The sequence below is a fragment of the Brachyistius frenatus genome, unplaced genomic scaffold, assembly GCF_029030835.1.
Source record: "Brachyistius frenatus isolate BFR_SWC_R1_liver_20210118 unplaced genomic scaffold, ASM2903083v1 Contig_1, whole genome shotgun sequence".
NCBI lineage: Eukaryota > Metazoa > Chordata > Actinopteri > Embiotocidae > Brachyistius > Brachyistius frenatus.
Window position 1 is genome coordinate 11,791,214 of NW_027210600.1, and position 15,909 is coordinate 11,807,122.

General features: G+C 42.5%; 1 protein-coding gene across 1 annotated transcript; it reads right to left on the minus strand.

Moving 5' to 3' along the window:
• Nucleotides 1–66: 66 nt before the first annotated feature.
• On the minus strand, nucleotides 67–14,060 carry oafa (OAF homolog a (Drosophila)). Its single transcript, XM_069690079.1, has 4 exons — nucleotides 13,272–14,060; nucleotides 3,020–3,154; nucleotides 2,734–2,914; nucleotides 67–1,932 (listed from the first exon to the last, which is right to left on the minus strand). Exons 1-4 carry the CDS (start codon nucleotides 13,500–13,502, stop codon nucleotides 1,658–1,660), a joined length of 822 nt encoding a protein of 273 aa, XP_069546180.1. The 5' UTR covers nucleotides 13,503–14,060; the 3' UTR covers nucleotides 67–1,657.
• Nucleotides 14,061–15,909: the final 1,849 nt, after the last annotated feature.

Sequence of the window (15,909 nt, forward strand, 5' to 3'; positions counted from 1 at the left end):
TGTATGCTGTCTAATAAAGGCATAAAATGCCCCCAAGGTACTCCAAATAATTGCACAACTGCATATGCAGTGCAAAGAAAGACTTTATTGAAACAATTAATGGGGAAAACAGCTCTTAAACGGTACATTACCTAATTGCTTCATTTTCTCCTTATGGCAACTTTTTTTTACAACAAAACTCTTTCATAGAAAAAATATGTTGAACAACTTAATCTACAATTACATAGCAAAAATATCAGTGGAAATGTTAAGGCACTTGATCACCAGAAAAGGCAACAAATAAAAATATTTCACTCATTTGGTTCTTTAGTTAGCAGGACCTACTAACGCACAAAACACAAAATTAACTTTTGATATGGCAGTTGAGGCCAAAATGAAGATGGAGGTAAGACAATCCAAAATCCTGCTGCAACCTAATGCTCTAGAGAACACAAAACGTTTAATTTGGTCCCATAAATTCAAGAAGTGCTCCTTGAATTACACATGTAAATGATCAGGGATTTGAGATGCATAAATTATAAACATTTACATGTTGACATGAAAAGACTTCTGGCAGTGGGAAACAACAGTGAACAGAAGAACGTGTAACACTGGTTAACCAGAAGATGGCAGTATAGAGTACTCAAAAGGCTAAACTGCAGTTTTATTGACTCCCTAACACAAAAAACACTTTACGGAAGAGCTTGTTTCTAGAAATGGAAACTATATACTCTTCTTTTAACAGTGTTTATTTTGACTTTGGTTTTTCTGACACTTTTTAAGCAGACTAAGAATGTAAGTAGTTGGCATGAGATGTCCACCATGGAGACTAAAGGGGGAAATCAAGATTAAAACGGATTATCTACTCGGCATGAGATATAGATGAGAAACAACATCCAAAATCCAAGAAGTTAAAATGTTCTTAAATGTGTTTAAATACTTCTAGTTTCTGACGAAGTGTGGTTTAGAAAGGTGGACTTAGGAGCTTGTTTAATGCTAAAATGAAAGAAAACCGATGAGTTTATTATGACAAAGATACAAAAATAATCCTCCATAATTTCACTTTGCAACCAAAATAAATAAAGCCGGCATTGAAAAAGTATTTTATCAACCGGTGTCATAAACTGGCTTTTTAGCTGGCAATAAAGAGTTTTTTCACAGAGCTTTATAAGAAAGATAAATCCACCGTCCACATTTTCCTTCACCGGGATGGAGGGTCATGTTTGTCTAACTCTTTTGAGTGAGGAAGGGGCACTGTTTAACTGACCAGGAATGCACTGTCCAGCTTTGTGCATACTGTAGCTTCTTTGAGAGGTTATTGTTGTTGTCATGTGCTCCAATAATTCCCCCCAAAAAGGCACACAAGTGGCAGCTTCTTGGCAAAGTCACTTTTAAGCTGACAGTCAAATGTCAATTAAGGTTTTAGAGTGAGCGGCTCCGATGCATCTCCCTGTCTGTAAAGGTTTTGGTCTCACTTGGAACCCGAATTCGTTTCAGCATGAACATCTGGATCTCAGCACTCCCCGCCTCAGACAGCTTCACTTAGCATCATATAAACCGAGGTCCAGGGTTCCTGTGTTTACTCTGAACAGCATGGCTGGAGAAGCATTGGCTTGGCTGGGGAGAAAAAAAAAAAAAAAAAGGATTTCTCTTTTCTTAACCATCCAGAACAAAAATGCTAGGTCTCCTCGTCCCATAGACAGAGCTGTTTTTGGGAAACATAGTAGGTGAAATGGTAGCCCTTGCTGCAGCTCTTTATGCCACACTTGTAGGTAGAGCTTTTGCCTGAGGCGTCCCGGCTGCGGCAGTACTTCAGCAGACATGGGTACCACTCCAGACGCAGGCTGTATGTGCAGAGACAGGGCTGCCACAAGTCTTTAGTAGAATGACAGGCCTGAAAGCTGGGCACCTCCGTTGTTTGGGGTAGAACCTCGAATATGGAGCCATCCACTCCTATGACACAAACAGAAGAGAGGCATTATTATCCGAGCTTATTATGAAACAAAAGCGTGCTGCCACACAGATGCATGAATCACTCTCTTTCTGATTACCCTCAATTAAATACTGTATTGAACTGAAGAGGGCAAACAAAGTGGCTAAATAAAGCGGAGAGATCGTGCAATAAAAGGGGAGCTTTGTTATGCTAAGGAGATGCTACTGTGATTCCCTGCGCAGATAACGGTGCAGAGTGCTTAGTGAACCATGACCATCAACATTGTTTTCTTTATAACAAAGCTGTCAGTGAATAATAGTGCTGTCATATTAATTCTCCTCAGCCTGGATAATTTGGACTTCATTGCCGTTAAAGAATCTGGATCCCACCGCAAACGGCCTTTTAAAAACAAATGGTTAAATGAGTTTTTAGTGTGTACCTACAAACAAGCACAGCACTGTCAGTCTTTCAAGCAATTTTTTTCAAGGTATAACTGGAAAATATATTTAATGTACAAATTGGAGGGTAAACACGGATCGCATGAACACTCCCAGAGCCTTATCAGACAAAGCCCAGAAGATAATACTGGGAGTCATATCGCTTAAGTGAAGTGCAAAGAGGTGTACAGGCGGTACAAACAGGGAACATAGACAGTGTTGAAGGGAGATAAAGGTGTACATTCAGAGATATAGTGTGCAAGGAGACAATCTGCAGATGCTGGAGAGAAAAGAAAGAAATAGGAGAAACGACAAACATTTTGCTTAACACCAGCAGAGCTTTGGCAAGTTTCAATGATGGTCAAAGATCAAATGACTGCTGACCTTTGTCCAGCCAGTGTTTGACATCTGCCTCCCTGGTGTACATGGCCTCACGAGCCTCACTGCACATGTTGTGGATGTGGGAGCTGAGTTGCCACGCCTGACTTAGATTGACCGCCGCGCTCATTGTCAACTGCTCCAGTCCTCTCCGCTCCTCTGCCAAGCGGATGGCCTGAGGATTTTTCTGAGAAGTCAGCACAAATGATCAATGTTCACGCTCTCAGAAGTCTCTGAGCCATAATATAAACTGAAAACAAATGTTCAAAACACGACGTCTGCTGTGTCATACCTGTCTGAGACGCGCCATAGACTCACTGGGGATGATCTCATTGCGGTTGAGGCGGGAGATGAAGCACAGGGCCTGGTACTGGTTTTGCCCTCTTTCCAGCTCACCCAGGATCAGCGCTCGGAATATCTTCACATCCTGCAAAATGTGAGGGATGAGAGATGAGTGGCTGAACAGATAAACACATGGTTCCCGGAAGACATTGAAGTGGTGCATGAAGCGAGGTTATAACAACTTACTGTTTATATGCGCAGGCTCGCACAGATTACAACACATTTTATTTCCATTTCGGTGCTTGATGCAGCACTTTCCCAGACACTCTAAGTAATTCAATATGTGGAGTTCAAAGATGCTCAAACAACTGTCTGCTTAAAGTAAAGAGGGGTTTATATTCACTACACCCATAAAGCCTCATCTGACAGCTTGTTGATACATTTTATTGTCTGTAGTCCTGCGCAATGTGGCTCCGGTCATACTCTGCGTATTTGTGCCATCAAATTAAAGCTTTGGGCCTGTCTCTTAACAAGCTTATCAGAATTTCTCACATGCCATAAAAGTTAGAAATGTTTCACCATGCTGTTTTATGTGGAACTGTATGAGTAGGAAAATGCAGATAGTGGGAATTTACAAAAACAAAAAACGTGTTGCTGTTGGCAAGTGCGTGAGAGATCTGGCACCGAACCCAAGGCCATAAAGAGTTCTGTGAGGGGGAATGCAAAGCATGATGGGAAGCTCCGACAATGGGGAGCGCAAAGCAGCAGACCTGTCTTCCTATTCATCGGACAAGCTCCCCCCCCCCCCCCCCCTCTCTCCTCTCCTTGGCTGCAGCTTCAGCACAGACACACACAGTCCCAAACACCCCTCCTCCGCTTTTCACACACCCCTATGAAGCACACAGGCTGCAGAGGAGTAACAGTTCGAAGGCTTTCACTCCCTGAGCAAGAGGAACTCTGGGATAGATAAACAGCCCAGAGATAACCCCATTGAGTTCCCCCTAAGCTCTGTGGATCCACTTCCTGTATTAAAAAATAAAAAAAGACTACAAGACTACAGACTTGCAAGAAAGCAATACACCCTGCGTGATAAGTGTTTACGCTCTGTAGTTCTTTATAGACTACTTTGTATGATCACTGGTTCTTCATTCTAACAACCACTTTTGTTTGAAAGACTTTCTGGCAGGCTTACAATACAAGCATGGGTATTACACAAGACAATCATGCGCTACCATTTGACCTTTGGAAAGAAAATTACTGAGCAAATATTGATTACATCTCTGTGTGCTGCTCAGGGTTTCAGAAAAAAGAAAAAGGGACTCAAAAGAACGTAGAAATGCAGGCAGTGGAAATTAGATGCCTCAGCTGTTCCCATGCTGTGATAATAATAAGAAAAAAAATCTGGAATGATTAAAGAGAATGTCAGACGAGAGGAAGCAGAAATGTATGGCAGTGATCGGAGTGAGATACGATGAAGAGGGAGTCCAATGCTGAGAGACTGGCAAGAGTGCCATTTGTCCTCAAGTGCAGGGAGAAGCAAGAGGCCACGACTTGAAGACCTCCCATACTGCAGACACATGGTGCTACGCTGGGACTCTGTGCGTGTACACGTGGGTGTGGGCAGAGAGAGTAAGAAGAAGGAAGGCATTCCCATGAGCCGCATGGATTTGCCCCAGGGCTCCCTGGGTAATTACAGAGAAACAGGGGAGCTCCACCAACTCCGCTTCTTTGGAACGGGCTCAGTGGTTAAGTTTAAACAAGGAGATCTCCTCCTCCTCTTGTGTCATTATGTGTCCTGATTAATGATTGTCTACTTCTACTGCCCTGCATTTGGAGTTGGGCCTAAAGGGGAAGGGCAGAGCAACAGCTCCTACTGTGGCAGCAACTTTTTATTGATGCAACATATTAAAATGACATCACAACAACAAATCTTACGGGATTGCTTTGACATTTTGAGAAGATCACTTAATTTTATTGGTGCAGAGTTAGATGAGAAAAAGCAATATCACCGTTATTCCTGTATGTCAGATATAATGATGTAGCCAGCAGGCAATTAACGTAACTGTCAGAAGTCCCCATACTGTCACCTCTGCAACTCCCCATTTGACATGTTATAACTTGTTTGTTTAGTCCACAGAAAAACCAAAGAATGATGATTTTAATTTGTTTTTGTTTTTTTATTAGTTATGCCTCTGTGTGAGCAGTATGGGGGAACTATTATCTGTTGTGGAAAAGCCTGCCAAATCTGTGCCAAATAAATGTACCAGAAAACAGTAAACAAAATCCATGCTGGTGATACATATGACAAAGAAAACACAAGTTCAACTTCAAGACATCATAGGGATGTAGACCTGTTGCAGCTTGAAAATGAAGAGTAAGGCCACTTCAATTCACAACTACTCCTTAAAGAGGTCATGCCCACATCAGGAAAATGAGTCACTCCCTAAAGTGCCTTTCCATAGACCTAGAAAAATGAAAGGTTTGCAGACCAACATTAGAGAAAATCACCAGGCATGGACATTGGAAATTAAAAGAGCAACATTTCCCTGTCTTGAAAAAGACAGGCAATGTCATAATCAAAAGGAGAGTCTAGCCTTGAGTTTTTTCCTGCCCAGAGCAGTGTAAATGTCAGCACTGCTATAAATAAGCCACACAAGCCCAGATTCCTTAACATTGCTCTCTTACACCCAGGACGTGGTCCATTTGCAGACAAACTAGCACTGGCCAAAAGCCAAACACAAGTCTGTATTCATGCAACCTGACTAGTGGGTAATACCAAGACCTGTTAAAGAGGGGAGTGGGCGGGGGCCTGTTTTATTGGTGGTTACCTTTGGTGGGCCAGATTAGGTGCACAAAAGCCCATTCAGACACTCAAAGGGTGCCATTTACAGTGAACATTCTCCCTCACTGTAACCTAGCTAGCCAAACACAGTCCCTTCACAGGGTATATAGCTGGTTTACTGGCTGTGAAAATGAAAACTGTGTGAAGCCAAACAGCGAAAGAAAAGAAAAAAAATTGTTTTTATTAGTGTTTTGAAGCAAAGAGCAGTTTAAATGTCCTCATGAAATAACTACTAAGTCCTGTGCATCTCCCTTTGGGAGTACTGCTTCACACTGGCATGCATGGATGGATATTCAAACACACAAATGCATGTGAGCACGCACGCGGCACACACACACACACACACACACACACACACACACACACACACACACACACACACACACACACACACACACACACACACACACACACACACACACACACACAAACACAAACAGTGTGTCAGTAGTTGTCCACTGTGCAGTGGGTTCTTCCTGTTTTTCAAATCCCCTCTAAGACCCTGTCTGTTGATAAGGCTGATGGCTGGCTGGGGACGACTGCTGGTCAGCCACGCTCTGATGAGTCATTTGAGATCAATGTGGGTCTGTGTGGTTGTTTGGCTGTAGGCTTTAGTTGGAAATAATTTTTTTCTCATCAAGTTGTTAGAACAGGAACCAACATTTTTTTTTTTTTTTTAAATAACTCAGATTTGTTCTCTTTCAAATCCTCCTACAATTCAAATGCAACTGAGCTTTTAGTAACACAAATCAACAGTTCCACAGTAAAAGCACATGAAACCAGCATCATGCAGCCTTCCAGTTGCTCCATTTGTCTTCTGTTCTCCTAAAAACAGAAGTGATGGAAAGTTACATTTAACATTAAAAACAACATATGTATTTACCATGTTTGGTTATAGGGAGGGTATTTATCTTGGTGTGTGAGGGGAGGCTGTCAAAAAGCACAGGTGTAGGTAGGGATTATAGATCAGTTTGGGAGACAGACACACACAGACAAAAGGAGCGGGAGAAAAGCTGCCCAGCTAAGAAATGCTTGAGTTGAAGTTAATTACAGACGCTCCAAAGGCAGGAATGCTGAGTCACATTTAGAGGCTGGTCACACCTGGCTGTCCAAAGAGCTAACCAATTAGTAAACAGAGGCAGGGAATGGACAATCAAAACACTGGAGGCCATGGAAAGAAAGGTGCTCCACTTATGTTTTCTCCTGACAACAATGGAAGGTGACTCACTCTCAAGATTGCAGGACTGTTAGTATTTACGTATTACACGGCAACTCCGATTTACAGTCACAGAACCTCAGCCAGCGACAGCCTCTAGCTTGTATTTTAAAGGCCTCAAACCTGTGCAAAATACAGGATGTGCAGACCACGATGAGGGAACTACTCCTTTGCCAGAATCTGGATGCAATTAACCAGACACAATACTGTTTATGGAGACTTTGCATTCAGGAAATGAGAGGGAGGCAAACAGTGGTGCTAACAGGAAAGGAAATGAGACAGCTACATAAGACATAAACAATAGAGATGGCTACAGTCCCATTCAGCCTCTTACTGTTGTTCTTCATCTTTCATATCCTGTTGCAGGACACACAAATACAGCTATATAAATGGCAAGGCTTAACAAAATAATGGTATTCTTTAAACTTTATATAACCCCTATTTTTCAAAGCATCATATGTAAATATCCTTAACGACCGTGAATTTAAAACACCATAATTGGTATTTTCAGTTGAAATCGTCTCATGACTCATTCTTTTGACCTTTCAACTAAGTAAAAAAAAAAAAAGGAGTTTCAACATTATTGATCATAAAATGTTATTTCCATAGCTTTTGTTTTTTTTGACTTTGTCAGTCTCTTTACAAAACAAACTGTTCTATGAAAGGTGACACAGGATCAGTTTATTTGACAAGAGAAGGGGTGATGTAATACCTTTCCAGGTGTGGACCCTTATGACTTGAGGACTACAGCTCTGACTGAACTGTCACTGAAGTAAAACACAATAAATCAGTCTGAAACTAACCAGCAGTCAGGACTTGGACAAAAGGACATTTAGGGACACTGTGTGGAAAACAACTGAAGCTTTGGCATAGTAAACACTTTGTTGGCTTTTTTGTTGCCAATTGGAATCTTAAAACCTCAGAAAAGACAACAAGTATGTACACTGCAAGCCACAACCACTGTGTCTTTGTCCATCTGATGCGGTGACCATGGTGCAGTCCACTGTCCCTGATCATTGGAAAAACTTAAAAGCCAGCTCAAAGTGTCATCCCAAGGCAACTGGACTTGTTTTAGCATCTTTCATCAGAAAGGCTTCTTCAGTTCCTTTCCGATGAGAGGTGAAACGTCAAGAAACAAACAAAAAAAAGTCCAGTTGCCTTTGGATAACACTTAGATTGACCACGACCTGGATGACAGACAATCTTCAGAGATGAAAAGGTAGATGATAGCAATCTCTCCCTGCTCTGGTCTTGCTCCCTGGATGCACGTGACAGACTGTGGGAATGGGAAGCTTTTTTCTTTATCAGCAGCATTATAGATGAACATCTGGTCTGCTGGTGGGAGGGGGATGAAAGATAAAGACATCAACAGGGGCAAAGGGGCCACGAGAGGCCAAAAGGGGGGGGCTTTGAAGGGCCACAGCAATGCCACAGATGTATTTTCCTGGGTTTCAGATTCAGAGTTCATCTTTGAAAGAGCCACTGCCTGCACACATTGAGGACGCATAGAGCAGAAACAGAAACAAACAAAATCATCATCATTTTTTTCCTCCATTTAAGAGTAAATTTAAAGGGTCGTAATGTAGTCAGCGAGCACTATGTCAAGAAAGCTTTCTCACACAAAGCTACTGGACATGTAACAGCAGAGCGGTTACTCTGAATCACATCACTTGTTTTACTAAGCGGGAACTTATCAGCGGAGTTTATCTCTCCCACACAGAAAAAGTCTTAGCATAGAGAGGGAAACTGAGTAGGAGTAGAGGTCTTCTAAGTTACTGCAAAACGTAAACAGAATCTTGAGCATCTAAAGATTTCCATTATGTGTTCTAATTTCTCGCCCACATCTCGTGGATGACTGCGACGAACAGAATATTCACCATTACCTTTTGCAATAGCAGCATTATTGTGTCCCAATAAGTTGCCAAAAAACAAAACGTGTGAAACAATTTCTCTGAACAGGTGACACATCCACGAAAAAAGAACTTGCAAGTTTGTGCAAGTGACAAAGTGGGATGGTGTTTCAAGGTTGAGTAAGAGGCAAGGTGTGGCAGCCAAAAGAAAGAAAACGTAAGGCATAAAATGCAGTGACTGCTCTGACTTGCAACTGATATACAGTATGTGCAATCAGAGAGAAAAACAAGAGGTAGTTGCTTCTCTTGGCAAACGTCGGCATTTCCCACAAACAGAAGAGAAGAAAATGGATTGCCAACAGGCCTCCCACACGGGAGACAGTTTGCCTTGTAGCTACAAAATAAGTCCAAATCCAAATGAACAATTCTAATGGATGATTCAGCACAGTATGTGAAGGCTCCAAGAAAAAGAATGTGTCATACTGTGTATCCCAATGGGCGAGCACACAGGAAGGCAAACCAACCTGCCTCCCCACCCACAACTTTCATTGAGTGCTTGACATAATTCATAAAGGTGTGAAGAATCTCCAACTCATTCATACAGCAACCTTATTGCTGGGCATGTCCATAAAGCCTCTGTGCTTCGAAGACAATCAGAACGTACACAAGTGAGCTGAGGGTTCAAACACAATCCGGTTTGTGAGGCCGACATGAAATGGGAATTTAAAATAAAAATGGCCGACATGCTCATTCACACCACAGTGCCATTGTTTGCCAAATCCAGACCCATTTATCAGGATGGTGTGAGATAGTGACAAGTGGTTGACCCATAAGCACAAACAAAGGATCACTCATGCCAGTCTGCGCTGATGTGGATTTATGTAAAACATTCCAGCACAGAAAAATACTTTGAAAATGTTTTTATCACGAGTGGAGATAATGAAGCTTTTTGGAAACTCTGATGGATGATGATAATGAGATCAATTGTAAAGTCACATCTTAAGCACTTTATGCTTCCTGAGAAGACATTGTTTCAGCACCTTTCCACAATTGTATCATTTTGGTGAGAACATCAGACTGGTGGAGCTTTCTAAAAACACAAGCGTGGGTGGCAAGCTTTTCAAATGTTTTCAGCCCTTTCAAATGATCTGCCTTAATTTCCTCAAAGGTTTTTTAGATGTTGTATTATAAAACCAAGGTGTATTTAACTGTAAATATAGTAGGATGTGCAGCATTGTATATCAGAAATTAAAGCATCCTCTCGAGTCTGTGAAGTCACGCATTCCTGCATTGATCAAGCCAGATAGTTGGACATGAACGCAAGATACGCAGGGTACAAACTGATTAGTTTCTCTGACAAAGTTTCTACATCTGGAAAGACCCAAAAACAGACCTCTAAATATGTGAGACATTTCCCTTGGATTAATCTCCGCGACGTGGTTTATGTTCTGCTCAAGGTCTGAAACCGTGTTAGATCATAAATTGTTGCAGAGGATACCAAAGGAAAAAAGACAGATCTGTACTAAATTGGCAGCTCACGAATGACAAAAGAGAGAGTCTCAATTCAAAGCTCCAACGGCACATCTGTGTTTAGACTGGTGACGTATTGCAAAATTGTACGTTGACATTAATCCTGTCATAATGGTATCACGGAGCTGCAGACGGACTGCAGCCATTTGACATGACTTAAGAGTAGATTCAGCTGTAAATACTTCATCAAGATACCAAACATGAATGAAAAATAAAGTCCCTTTAACACGATGAGATCAATTCTGAGCAAGTTTTACAACCTCCACATGCAATTACAGAATACGTGATGGATAATCAGCTCCCTCCCATGATGCCTTTATTTCATAAAAGTTACAATTTAACAGCTTTGCAGTGAAACTTAATAGTCAATATTTTCCACAGGTTGAGATGTACTCAACATGACACATCTGTGTCATGAGCAAGCGGAACCACATCATCTTTTCCACATGTTTACATGCCTTCAGAGCCAACGTAACCCTCCTGAAATCACTGTGCAGCTGATATTCACAGTGATTCATTGCTTGGATAAGGTTGACTAAACTTCCTCCTCACATCCAGCAGCAGACCAGTCCGCCAGTGTCTAATGGATATAACATTTACAATCACATTTTTGCCACGTCGTCGCAAAGAGCAAGAAGGCTGCTGTCTGAGGATTATTTATAAAGAGCTCTTTTAGAAATGATCCTGGTCATGCTTGTCAATTACATTCACTCAATGATGACAAATTGTTCCATCAAACAGTACAATAACCTGTACAGTACTCATCCGTGTAGTATACCCAAGTGTTTAACATTCCTGTTAAAACACTCCCGCATTTATCTGAGCTGCATATTCACAGCAGCTGGAAGTGACAGCTCATCCAACTTTCCATAAATCTTGGAGATGCTGCACAAGAGTTGAATGAAAACCACATGCAGGAGAAATAAGGAGGGAGCAGGAGACAGAGGGGGGGGACAAAGGGGAAAAAAACAGAGACGCAGAGCGAGAGAGGGGGGCACGGAGGCCGAGCTACAACTGGAACAGATAAATCAGGCAGCGGAAAAGTAGAGTGATCTAAGGGGTTCTGTTGGCTTTATTCAAATAAACAAAACCATATGTGCAGATGTTGATGTGTGTGCATGCGTTGGGGGACGCAGCAACACGGGGCACCGGCACAACCACGAAAAAGGCTCCCCGCTCACAGATCAGTGTATGTCTCTTTCTGTTGGTGTGTCGCCAATGATTGGGGGTGACGGCCTCTTCTCTTTCAACTCTAAATTAGCTGTTTTGGTTAGTGAACCAGACGTGCAGATCAAAAAGGTCAGACATGCCCACTTAATCCTGGTAAATCTCCCCCTTCACATCTCGCCAGCCTGTCAGCTTCTGTGTGACAGCAACCATCACAGACACATGCCTTTGCTCTGTGCACCTCTGAGTCCCCCCTTATGCAAAGCAGTTGTAGTTTTCCTTCCAGCACTGACATTTTATGTGTCTCTGAGCTGTCATTGTAAAAAAGTGAAACAGTGTCATCTTCCCCCAAAAACTCCGGATTGATGTGGTGGTCAGGGAAGGACACTTGATCTGCTCCTCTACTTTTAGAAGAATGCTAAATATGGCTTCTTGTGATAAGCTCTGGACTGGACCCATGAGCCGCAGGGGTGTCAAGGCTATTGGGGTCTGTGGGCGTCCACATCTAAGGAGCAACAGCTGTCTTGACCTGTGAAACTCATGCTGGGATGGAAAAAGATGAATGAAACTCTCTACTTGAACTCATGCGAGTTACTGTGACAGCTCCGGGGAGGGGGTGTGGGTGTGGGGGGGGTTCAGGCTTCAGTGGTGACTTCCATTAAATTTCAGATTTGTGACCCTTCATACTTGCTTTGGGGCAACAATTTAGCTTCAACCAAGAGGCCATTGCAGCTAATTGATCTCAGCCTTGAAGAACTGCGCAGATTTGGCAGCTGATCTGCTGAGGAAACCAGCAAAGATAACGTGGCAAAAGGTATCAAGGAAAAGTCAAACAAGTGACCAAGATGTTTACTCTGTTTCTGAATACATGATTCATACATCACATCATTGATCAAAGGGTTTCCTGTGGGAACCAATTAAATGAAGGATCAATTTTAATCTAAATCTAATTAGTGTTTCCTCCAGTGAAGGTTGGGGCCGATCAGTAGTCTTTTTTGGGTTCCATAAGGTCCCCAAAATTAAAAAAAAAAAAAAAAAAAAGAGGTACCGTGTAATTCTGACTAACAGTGTGATTGTTCTAGTTGAATTAACTATATTTACCCCTCTACCTAGGGAATAAAATAAATTTTGCATTTAGGGAGGCTGTGGGTTGCACAATAATCAGAAGGTTGGTGTTTCGATCCCCCGCTCCTCCTGTCCATATGCCTAAATGTCCTTGAGCAAGACACTGAACCCTAAGTTGCTCCCGACGGTGTACCATCGGTGCGTGAATGTGCTCCTGATGGCAGCACCTTGCATGGTGTCTGTCTCATTAATGTGTGAATGGGTGAATGGGAAAACCATGTTAAAGCGCTTTAAGACCGAAAGGTGATAAAGCGCTATACAAGTACAGACCATTTTAATTCATTAGCCTAGTTAAGACCCAGTTTCTTCATGGACCTCCTGAAGACTTCCAGGACCGCAGATAGGCCTCAGCCTTTAATACGGGAACCATGAAATCCGCTTGTTTACAATTTGTTCTGGTTTAAGGGAAACATAGATATTCAACAATTTGAATATCCAAAATCGAAATCTCATATCACCTGGGTGAGAGCAGGGGAAAACCTTCAAGACCCAGCAGCGTTTAGTTTAAGTGGTAAACGGGACCATTTCTCACCTGTTTGAAGTCCGCCACAAAAGTGATGAGTGTCCCATCTCCCTGCTTGAATTCGAGTGATATCGAGTCCCTCTCACTGTCCGCCTCCAAAACCTCCTCGGTCACCAGTCCGTCAGAGAGCCGGACCCGGACCCGCAGCTCCGAACCGAGTCCCACAGCGACGACCAGCACCAGGGCGCAGAGACGGGTCAGTGTCCGAACTGAAGCCGCAGCGATGCCACTCGCAAACATCCCCAAAGACGCAAAACTGAACTCGACAGAGGAAAAAACCGCGGCGAAATCCAAAAATCTGCGTTCATATCCCCTAACTGCGTTCTTGGATTTGTGCGTTAAGTATTTTCCTTCATATTGAAAGTGAGGTTAGAGTTTACAGGTCACTCTTCCATATAGTCCCCCGCCCCCCGTGTGACAATACTTTCCAGAATTACAAGCACAGTCATGGAAATCGGACGACAATCCCCCCCCCCCCCTCTCACTAAAAAAATCTCTGCTTTTCACTTCTGGGGAACGCAGTTCACTTCCATTGAAAGTCTCTCGCTCCGGTGTTGTTGATAAGCTCATGCGCAATTCAGTTCCCTCCGCTCCACAACCACCGACAGCCCGATGATCGCACGTTGCTTCTCATTCTGCTTTGTGTTGATATTCCCGTCTTTTTTTTTCTTTTTTTTCTTCTTCTTCTTTTTTTTCCCTCCTCCTTCTGATATTCATGCAGTCCCGTCACTTCCTATCCGTCGGTATCCCACCGCTCGCCTTGCCTCCAAACTTTCGGTGTGTGTGCGCGTGAATGAGTGAGAGAGTGGTTGGTAGTAAACTCTTAAAGCCATACTACCCCTCGGAAAACTCTACCCATCCCCCTAAAGGCCTCGTGATCCTCCTGCACTCCGGCAAGTAGGCTAATAATACCCCCAACAATTTTAACAAAAGGTGTTGTTAGGATTTGTAAAGCATAGCTTTGAGGATGTTGTTCTTGTCCTGTGGGGATAAATACAAGGCACGGGAAAACCATGACTTGCAGGTAGTGGTGATAAAAAAAAAACTAAATAAAAAAAACAACAATATGAGCTAAAAAAAAAATAATTAAAAAACAAACAAACAAACATGATCTTGTATATATTTTTGGAAACATTTACTAAAGATTTAATCGTGTACTATATATTTTCTTAAGTTGAAAAGCCTTTGATATCAAGGAGTTTTGATCAATTCAATTAGCCTAAATTGACTGGCTTATGTCACTTTATGGAGGTGATATCGGGTCATCCCGTCTAATGGAGCTTCTCAGCATATCAGACACTATTGTGGCTTATTTGTATCACAAATGTATGAAATTGAGACTATATCAGTGAAAAATAGATCTGCAGACTCCTGAGGAAAACAGAGGTGCAGAACTTTCCGATAATCTGTATTTTATTCTGTAACTTTTATAGTCTAATAAACGTACTGTTATAAAAATGAAAGTTGTTTAAAGGAACAGTCGTCCTACGTGAGTTCGCTCTTGTTTGTCTAATCTCTCTGACACCCTTATAAATTCCACAATGATGCCTTTTGAAATAAATCTATCAGGTAATTATTGCCTTTGATGACAGCATATGGTTGAGTCACAGGTTTCAGCTGAAGGAAAGAAAGACAGTCACTACTCTATTCTCCTCATGTATGTTATTTAATTTTACAATGTCCTCAAGGGAAAGCTTGTCAAACCTGTGGTGATAGCTGCCAAACAGATAAAAGCGGCCTATCCTGAAGAAGATCTCAGAACCAAATATAATGGTAGATTGTCACTGTGTGTGTGTGTGTGTGTGTGTGTGTGTGTGTGTGTGTGTGTGTGTGTGTGTGTGTGTGTGTGTGTGTGTGTGTGTTGCAGAAGGGCGGGAGACACCTTTGCTCTCAACCACCTGAGCAGCAGTCGTGCTATTTCTGTTGGGTTTATGCACTGCATTGTGGGTGGGCTGAGCCCCAGGTTGGTGACCTCAAATGTGGCAGCACTCTAGCACTGCTGGGACCAAGAGGTGGTCGCTCCAGTGAAGGGGAAAACAAACAGAGAGGCCATAAAGCAGAACAAATATTGTTAGGTGGGCCTGGCAAACCAAACCGGGCCCTGCACCTCAACAGAGTGAAGAAATGGAGGTCAGGCAAACACACCCCTTTGTGATGGAGTTCACTCCTCAAGCATTCTCCGGCTACATCTTAGTTGGAGCATTCAAGCGGATACAGACTGAAGTTTGGGCCAAGAGTGGGTGTTAGATTGTATGTCACCGTCGTATATTTTGCTCAACCTCGTGATTGAAAAAGCAGATTAATACCTTCCACGCAGCTAGCAAACTTGTAAATCTAGCGCCACCATTCATTGTTAATGATTGGAAGTAACAACCATTTTGGAAATTTGTTTAAAATCCTGTGCTCGCTTGCTGCACTTGCTTCGGACTGAACTTCCCTGCTATATCCACCACCCGGCAGTCCAAAGTGCGGGAGCCCTGTTAGCTGTTAGCTTACAGTGACACAAGCGGATAGTAAAAACAGACAAACAGTGTACAGAAGGTGTTTATGATTAACCAGCGATTGCGTTGCCCTTTGGTAATTACCGACACAAGGAGCAGTGTATGGCTGATCATGTTAGTACTTTACCTCGCTGGATTCTTATACA